At 39.2% G+C, this 10007-nt stretch overlaps 1 protein-coding gene across 1 annotated transcript in view; it reads left to right on the plus strand.

Moving 5' to 3' along the window:
* Positions 1-9397, plus strand: part of VPS4B (vacuolar protein sorting 4 homolog B) — a 31748-nt gene extending 22351 nt beyond the window's left edge. Inside the window, 4 exon segments of the mRNA NM_001257678.1 lie at positions 230-311; positions 2234-2453; positions 6257-6397; positions 8688-9397. Coding sequence (NP_001244607.1) covers positions 230-311; positions 2234-2453; positions 6257-6397; positions 8688-8789 — 545 coding nt within the window. The 3' untranslated portion in view covers positions 8790-9397.
* Positions 9398-10007: the final 610 nt, after the last annotated feature.

The raw sequence follows: 10007 nt of genomic DNA on the forward strand, positions 1-10007 counted from the left end.
GTCCACAGTCTGGGAGATTTGATGCTTACATTTGCATCATCCTGCATCATAGTGAATTTGGATCATATTGCTGTAAGGTGATATTTGATTAAATACAGTTTTTTTCCAAAGACCCTCAAGATGAGGCACTTTAATGGTAAAGCATAACATTTCTTAACAGAATATATGGAAGAGGTTTAAAGAACAGCAAAATGACAAATTAATTAAAGCATTACCTATTTTAATGCAGGGGTTGGTGTAGACAATGATGGAATTTTGGTTCTGGGAGCTACAAATATACCCTGGGTTCTGGATTCTGCCATTAGGCGAAGGTAGGATAATACAGTAAATGTCTTATTTCTCACCGCAGATGTAACAAGTAGATGATAATTCCCTTTTTGTCATGTGAGGAGGCATTCTAACAACTTTTCAAAAGATTTGTAGTGTACTCTAACCCTGTCGCTCCCCTGCCTTGAGGGGGAGAAGGGTGCTTATTTGCTTGTTTGTTTCCCTATTTTATCAAATATACAAGATTTCCACATACTTGAGTCTTTCATATTAGAAAATATATTACATAATGTTTACCTTTCATTCTGATTAAGCTTGGTGGGCACTGATGCTTCAAAAATTTACAAACATAGTTTGACAATTCAGTAAAAACCATTCATATAAAATTTTAGCAAAATGGCAATTCTATAAGTCAGAGTAAGATAACCAGGTAAGAGTCGGAGTCTCGCTCTGTTGCCAGGCTGAAGTGCAGTGGCGCAATCTCTGCTCACTGCAACCTCCACCTCCCAGGTTCAAGTGATTCTCCTGCCTCAGCCTCCCGAGTAGCTGGGACTATAGGCACGCACCACCACGCCCAGCTAATTTTTCTATTTTTAGTAGAGACGGGGTTTCCCCATGTTGGCCAGGATGGTCTCGATCTCTTGACCTCGTGATCCACCCACCACGGGCTCCCAGAGTGCTAGGATTACGGATGTGAACCACCACACCCGGCCAAGATTTTTTTTTTTTTTTTTTTTTAAGTAAAAAATGTATGTCAGGCCAGGTGCGGTGGCTCGTGCCTGTAATCCCAGCACTTTGGGAGGCCGAGGTAGGCAGATTGCCTGAGCTCAGGAGTTCAGAACCACCCTGGGCAACATGGTGAAACTCTGTCTCTACTAAAATCCAAAAAAATTACCTGGACATGGTGGCACACACCTGTCTGTAGTTCCAGCTACTTGGGAAGCTGAGGTGGGAGAATCGCTTGAGCCCAGGAGGCGGAGGTTGCAGTGAGCCAAGATTGTGCCACTGCACTACCAGCTTGGGCAACAGAGTGAGACTCCATCTCAAAAATAAAATATGTGTGTGTGTGTATATATCTATCTAATTTTTAAGTTGAAAATAAAACTTCAGCTCTAGGAAAGGTATATGGACTCTTCACTTTTCACTCTTCACAGTTCCCTAGTACATTCATTTATTTTGTATGGTAAAAATTAGCACTTCAGTTTTTGCCACTTTTATCCCATTCACTTGATGATTTGCCAGCATGCTAGCTTACCATCCAGTACCAAGAAAGGAAATGTGCAGGGTATTTTTGGAAAATTGCCTTATTCTGCACCCATCTCTAGAGGCAATGGAAACTTAAAATTCTTTTCATTGCCACAGAGAGTTACCTGGAGGAAAAACAGTCTGCTCAGACCACTTAAATTATCCCTCATCGCTGCTTCTCTATCTCCAAATACATTCTAAGAAGGCAAGCAAAATTATTGTTAATGAAACATAGTGTTTACTTTTTATAATATAGGATTGTTTGTTCTGGATGTATTCATTAAAGTGGACATTTTGTGTAATGTATATCCTATAAGATTGTGAGTTAATTCTATTTTGAATATAGAGAATTACTGTGTCATCTCTACTTCTATTTTATATTGTTAATCATTAGTCCCTTGATCAAGAGTTCACAGTACAATTTTGTGGGAAACTGTAATCCTGTAGGACCTCTTTTTATTTCATGAATTCCAGACATATGAACACTGTGGCCAAAATAACCCAAAAATCATGCGCGAAATATTCAACCACTCCAAACTGGCTCCCAGGCTATTTTGATTTTATTTGTTTGTTTTTAATGTGTTCTGGATGTTCTCCCTTGAACCGAAATATATATGTTTAACCTTGGCACATACACGCCCACTTAACTTAGTATCTGTTTCTCCTTGCAAATATCCTAATTTTCAATTAAATATTTCCTTGATGTAATTTCTCTTTTAAGATTTGAGAAACGAATTTATATTCCTTTGCCGGAACCCCATGCCCGAGCAGCAATGTTTAAACTGCACCTGGGGACCACTCAGAACAGTCTCACGGAAGCAGACTTTCGGGAACTTGGGAAGAAGACAGATGGTTATTCAGGGGCAGATATAAGTATCATTGTACGTGATGCACTTATGCAGCCTGTTAGGAAAGTACAGTCAGCTACTCATTTTAAAAAGGTAAGTCATTTTTATCTATCCTTTCCTATCTTTTTTTTTTTTTTTTTTTTTTTGAGACAGTCTCACTCTGTTGCCCAGGCTGGAGTGCAGTGGCACTATCTTGGCTCTCTGCAACCTCCACCCCCCAGGTTCAAGCGATTCTCATGCCTTAGCCTCCTGCATAGCTGGGATTACAGGCGTGTGCCACCATGTCTGGCTAATTTTTTGTATTTTTAGTTGAGACGGGGTTTCACCATGTTGACCAGGCTCGTCTCAAACTCCTGGCTCCAGATGATCCACCCACCTCGGCCTCCCAAAGGCGTGAGCCACTGCACCTGGCCCCTTTCCTATATTTTTAAAATCAAGTTTCAAGATTATCATTGGTTTGTCTTCAAAGAATTTGGGAGGGTTTCAGTGTTGTATAATAATACAATAAGTGGGTTTACATAATAGACATATTTCTATGTCACTGAAACAAGTTCTTCAATAAAGTTTATTAGCCATTATTGGCTGGGTGCAGTGGCTCACACCTGTAATCCTAGCACTTTAGGAGGCCGGAGTGGGCAGATCTCTTGAGCTCAGGAGTTCAAGACCAGCCTCAGGCGACACGGCAAAACCCCATTTCTATAAAAAATAGAAAAATTACCTGGATGTGGTGGCGCACTCCGGTAATTCCCAGCTACTTGGGAGGCTGAAGTGGGAGCATCACTTGAGCCCAGGAGGTGGAGGTTGCAGTGAGCCGAGATTGCACCAGTGCACTCCAGCCTGGGTGACATAGTGAGAGCCTGTCTTAAAAAAAGAAAGGCCTTATTAATCATCCTAATGTGTTTTAAATTTTCCTGTGAAATGAGCTTTGAAGTATTTGTGTATTATTTTGATGTAAGTATAGAAACTTAAATGTATAGATGTCAGGCTGCTTCTGACACATCTAGAATATTTTTGAGCAGAATCTGGTGCATTTATATCTCATAAAGTAAAACTAGTAATAGCTAATATCTTTTAAATATTCACATGCCTGGCACTGTGTTCTATCTTTTATTATTTCATTTGTTCTTCACAAAAACAACAAGAGGTACATGTAGCCAGCCACCTACTGGTGGTTAGTCTTGGACTTAGGTGCTAACACAGTAGCTAGAGTGGTTCACATGTGATTTGTCTGGAGATGAGGTTTCTGAATCCGAAATCTCAACCATTCTGCTATCCTGCCCCTCCTGTGTTCTGTTTTGTCTGCAAGAACAAGTTAAGCATCTATGGCTGAGATGAAGTTTTATAAAAAGACTGTGGTCTTGAGATACACAGTTTGAGTAACAGTGTACTGGGTCATCTGGACCAACCCTTTTGCTGTGAACAGCAGTATCCAGTATTACTCATGAACATAGATGTGGAATACTATCGCAAACCTAATCTCATAATGTATGTCAAGACTAATATGACTAAGTCACATATGTATGTTTATCATATACCACAATAAGATTTTTTAGGTTAACAAGCTTGAATTAAAATCTGAATTTGAAACCTGGCACCATTTACTTGTTATACCTTTTTGAGCGAATTCTATTACTTCTTGAAGGCTCATTTTTATCATCTCTAAAATGGGGATGATCATGCTATTTTGAAGTCCTTTCTGATAATGAAGTGATATAATACTTATAAAACACCAGTCGTGATACTGCAGATGCCCAGTGAGTATTACTCATCCACCCTTCTTTAGCCATTTCATTACCAAAATACTGTTAAGTTTATGCCACAGCCATTATGTTTTCTCTTAAATTCTCTTTGCCATTTAGAAACTATAAATGCATAGGAACTCAGTCCTTTCCTACTCAGAATTGATCACTCGATTCTGCATATTACTGCCTGAGTGAGCTCACATGACGCTGAAGCCAGGTCCCTGTTAGTGGGATGAAGATAACACAGCCAGATGAGGTTTATCTCTGCGACTGGGGATCAGCAGCTGCAGCAGACCTCTCAGCGGCTCCATCTTTTACTTCTTTTAAAGCTGATTATTTCAATTAACAATAAGATTCCCTGTTTATTTTTTGCATTTACTAGTATTTTATTTTTAAAATACTAATCTGGGCCCAGCGGTACATCAGAAAGTAGAGCAGTCAAAAGAGACAAAAATCCCTGACCTCATGCAGCTAAAATATTAGTGAGTAAAGACAGACAATAAAATACACATAATAAGGTGAGAGCGTGTATTTCTTCACACCTGCACCAATCCTGAGATAATATTTAAAGTCGATCATTGTGAAACAGATGTGAAAGTGCCCCCAAGTTGGCTGGGCGTGGTGGCTCACGCCTGTAATCCCACCACTTTGGGAGGCTAAGGTGGGCGGATCACGAGGTCAGGGGTTTAAGACCAGCCTGGCCATCATGGTGAAACCCTGTCTCTACTAAAAATACAAAAATTATCTGGGCGTCGTGGCGGGTGCCTATAATCCCAGCTACTCAGGAGGCTGAGGCAGGAGAATTGCTTGAACCCTGGAGGCAGAGGTTGCAGTGAGCCAAGATTGCGCCACTGCCCTCCAGCCTGGGCGACAGAGCAAGACTCTGTCAAAAAAAAAAAGAAAGTGCCCCCAAGTTGATGCAGACTATTGCCATCTAAATGTTTCCATGTGACTATGTCACAAAGATTCTTTTTCTGGATATTGTTAAAACTGAAGTTGTGGCCGGGCATAGTGGCTCACGCCTGTAATCCCAGCACTTTGGGAGGCTGAGGCAGGCAGATCATGAGGTCAGGAGATCAAGACCATCCTGGCTAACGTGGTGAAACCCCGTCTCTACTAAAAATACAAAAAAAAAATATTAGCTGGGTGTGGTGGCGGGCACCTGTAGTCCCAGCTACTCGGGAAGCTGAAGTAGGAGAATGGCGTGAACCCAGGAGGCGGAGCTTACAGTGAGCCGAGATCGCATCACTGCACTCCATGCTGGGCGACAGAGTGAGACTCTGTCTCAAAACAAAACAAAACAAAACAAAACAAAACAAAAAAAACTTAAGTTGTACATGATAAAATGGCATTGATACTGCATTTAGCATATAATTTTGCACTTAGATTTGAGAGCATTTTTGTTGAAAGATACAGATTCAGTAGTTTCATACTAAAGTTCCAAATATTACAGAAGTTTCTCAGCTATAGAGCAACTTCTGAGAATTTTTTAATGTATCTGTTTTTGGTCTCTGAGATTACTACCACTTATTAAGCACTGGAGGGGTAAAAGAGAAAGCTTAGACACAGGTAACTATTTCTTTTTTTTAACTTCTATGTGTGATCATATAAGTAATTTATTGTAGGAAATTTCAAAATACAGAAAAGCATCAAGAAAAAAAGTAAAAGCAGCTGGGCGCAGTGGCTCACTCCTGTAATCCCAGCACTTTGGGAGGCCGAGGTGGGCGGATCATGAGGTCAGGAGATTGAGACCATCGTGGCCAACATGGTGAAACCCTGTCTCTCCTAAAAGTAAAAAAAAAAATTAGCTGGGTGTGGTGGCACGTGCCTGTAATTCCAGGTACTCGGGAGGCTGAGGCACAAGAATCACTTGAACCCGGGAGGCGGAGGTTACAGTGAGCCGACATCGCGCCACTTCACTCCAGCCTGCTGACAGAGCGAGACACCCTTTCAAAAAAAAAAATTAAAAGCAACCAAAATCTATCCTGTTACCCAGGGGATAACTACTTTTTGTTGTATATTCTTAATTTTTTTCCCCAGAAGTAAACATTAAACATACAAAACTATTACACATTTTAACTTGCCTGATAATGGATTAAATCTTAATGTTCAATTTTGTTTCAAATAAATATTTCAGATTACTGTTTATTTCAGGTTCGCGGACCTTCCCGAGCTGATCCTAACCATCTTGTAGATGATCTGCTAACACCTTGCTCTCCAGGTGACCCTGGTGCCATTGAAATGACATGGATGGATGTCCCTGGAGATAAACTTTTGGAGCCAGTTGTTTCCATGGTTTGAAATTTTGTTCGTTTTTAAGAAAAATTTTAAAACATTATAATTTTCAGTTACATAATATTTGCTGGAAAATCTTACTATTAAACAGATGTATTTTAATACTGTTGACTCACATTAGAAATTATAAAGTTAATTGAACTTAAAATATAAAAAGTAATTATTTTTAAACTATTTTCTTGGGTTTTGAGGAAACTTTAAGTGAAAAAGCTATTTTTTAAAGCACAAGATTCTGACTTTACAGGTCTTACAGCTAGAATATCTCCAAAATGCTCATATATAGTATAATGATTGCCAAAACCTAACTAAAAAAATCGGATTGGTGAAATTTTTTTTTCCCTGCATCTCAGATTTTTTAAAATAACCAGAAGTTGCCTGTAATCCCAACACTTTGGGAGGCCAAGGCGGGCAGACCACTTGAGGCCAGGAGTTTGAAACCAGCCTGGCCAACCTGGCGAAATGCTGTCTCTCCTAAAAATACAAAAACTAGCCGGGCAGTGTGGCACATACCTGTAATCCAGCTGCTCGGTTGAGGCAGGAGAATCACACGAACGAGGGAGGCAGAGGTTGCAGTGAGCTGAGATTGCGTGACTGCACTCCAGCCTGGGTGACAGAGTGAGACTCTGTCTCAAAAAAAAAAAAAAAAAGAAAAACAGGGCTGGGCACGGTGGCTCACGCCTGTAATCCCAACACTTTCGGAGGCCAAGGCGGGCTGTTCACAAATTTAGGAGATCGAGACCATCCTGGATAACACGGTGAAACCCCGTCTCTACTAAAAATACAAAAAAATTAGCCGGGTGTGGTGGCACGCACGTGTAGTCCCAGCTACTCAGGAGGCTGAGGCAGGATAATGGCTTGAACCCAGGAGGCGGAGGTTGCAGTGAGCCGAGATCACACCACTGCACTCCAGCCTGGGCAACAGAGCGAGACTCTGTCTCAAAAAAAAAAACAAAACAAATACTAATGCTCGTATCATCATATTTATAGTGTTTTCTAGTTCACTTTTCAAAGGTCCATAGAAAGTTTAAATAATGTAGTTCTATTTTTATTTTTAAAAATTACAGTTACATAGTTTATATTGGAGGAATTAATATATGACTTATTTTGTAAGGCGTGTTATTTTTAGGGAACTTAGGGTGATTGAAAAGTTGATTACTTATGGAAGAACATTCTCAGTTTTCAGAATTTTCCGTCAGTTTCAGATCTTTAAGGACTTTTAATGGCGGGTTTAATAGTAACTTCCAGAGGAGAAACTTTTACCTGATACATAGACATACATGTAAATGTGTACACGCCTATATATTTGTGTGTGAACCAACCATAATGCTTATCTGAGAAGTTACTCAGAAACCCCTTTTGTTTTAATCCTTGGTGTATTATTTTTTATTTTTTGTACTTTGTTCAACTTTGAAGAATTTTTAGTGACTTAGAGTAGTCCTCTTTATTATTTTTCATATCGTTTTACAGGAGTCTTGGCTTAGAAGTTAGTTTTTTAATGAATCTCTGATATTAGCATATTTTTCTAACCATTTCAATCTTAATTGTAACTATGGTAAAATTCTGGTTAGTTGATTTTTCATAAAATGGTATTCTGCTTCACTTACGTGTAAGTGAATGATATTTACCTTTTGAACTATACTTACTTAGAAAACTGATCTCTTGTTTAAGAAAAAGAGATAAGGCCAGAAATTAGATCATGAACATACTTTGGAGGCCTTGATCCTCAGACTAAGAGGAATGTCCTTCTGATAATGGGGAGCCGTTTGATCAATGCAGGGGAAGAAAGTGTAAGTTTCTACACAAAGTAATAACATGATCAAAGATCTTGAAAGATCTGTGAAAGAATAGGGGCCGGATGCGGTGGCTCACGCCTGTAATCCCAACATTTTGCAAGGCAGAAGCAGGCGGATCACCTGAGGTCAGGAGTTCGAGACCAGCCTGACCAACAGGGAAACCCCATCTCTACTAAAAATACAAAAATTAGCCAGTCATGGTGGCAGGTGCCTGTAATCCCAGCTACTTCGAGGCTGAGGCAGGAGAATCGCTTGAACGTAGGAGAAAGAGGTTGCAATGAGCCAAGATCACACCACTGCACTCCAGCCTGAGCAACAGAGTGAGACTCTGACTCAAAAAAAAGAACAGGGAGTTTATTGTCAGTATCTTATGGTAGACGGCAAATATTCATATTTAAACTTAGGTTAAAGTTCATAACAATCATGATAATATGACGGTTTTTTATTTTGTTAACTCTATTATTAATATCCTCCCTGCCCTTCTTTTTCCCTGACAGTCGGATATGTTGCGGTCACTATCTAACACAAAACCTACAGTCAATGAACATGACTTGTTGAAATTAAAGAAGTTTACAGAAGATTTTGGTCAAGAAGGCTAAACCAAAGACAAGGAAGATGCTTACCCATATGTATTCTTTCTTTCATAGATATTTTTGTCTATTTTGGATCGCATTGATTGTTTCCAGTAAAACACTTTTACCACAGGGAAATACACATCTCACTTCAGAATTCCATTAGGTTTTATATTGTACTTTTCCTCCATTACTTATTAAATACTCCTATTAACAAAATGTACAAAACAACAGGTTATGAGGAAATGAGCGATATATGAATGGCAAAAAATAGAAATTACCCAGTAGAAAGGATGTCAGAAATTGATTGACATACAAATATTTTAAATTTTTATGAATAGTGGTCTTTGCAAAGAGCATTTATCTTTTTTTTTTACTAAAATGATATAGGGTTTATTTTATATTTTCAAAAAAATTGTTAAACATTCTTATCAATGTAAAATTTACGTTATTAAAAAATTACAAATGATAGAATCTTTACTCTCAGGGATGGGCAATAAAACAGCAAAGAGCATTGTGATTGGGTTTGAAAGATTGTGAATTATAGACAGTGCTCTTACTGGTTTTTAATAAGTTGATATTTTTTTCTGTGTAGATTTAAATAATTTCTTTAAAATAAGTAAGCTTTGACTGGGCGTGGTGGCTCATGCCTGTAATCCCAGCACTTTGGGAGGCCAAGACGGGTGGATCACCTGAGGCCAGGAGTTCAAGACAGCCTGACCAACATGGTGAAATGCTGTCTCTACTAAAAATATAAAAATTAGCTGGGCACGATGGCGGGTGCCTGTAATCCCAGCTACTCAGGAGCCTGAGGCGGGAGAATCACTTGAACCTGGGAGGCGGAGGTTGCAGTGAGCCGAGATCGCACCATTGCACTCCCTGGGCGACTGAACGAAACTCTGTCTCAAAAAAACAACAACAGTAAGCTTTTATATTTAATTAAATGATACCTTTCACTGTGCAATCTCAAGAGGAAGATTTTCTAAATTAGACATTGTCTTTACCTTAAATAAGAAAATTGTCTATTTCAGTGTCTTTTTGTAGCAAGATTGACCAAAACAGGTGGTAAGTGTGTAATTTTTAACTGTCATGAAATACTGTAATGCTAGTAAGGAAATGGTCTCCCTTTGGATTATGGGAAGTTTCTTGTCTGTGATATGGGGTGTCTGTGTACATATATGTATATTTCCTTTTTTAATACAGGATAATAATATGGGGTCTTGTCCTTCACCTTTTAAGTTCAGG

The sequence above is a fragment of the Macaca mulatta genome, chromosome 18 (assembly GCF_049350105.2).
Source record: "Macaca mulatta isolate MMU2019108-1 chromosome 18, T2T-MMU8v2.0, whole genome shotgun sequence".
NCBI lineage: Eukaryota > Metazoa > Chordata > Mammalia > Primates > Cercopithecidae > Macaca > Macaca mulatta.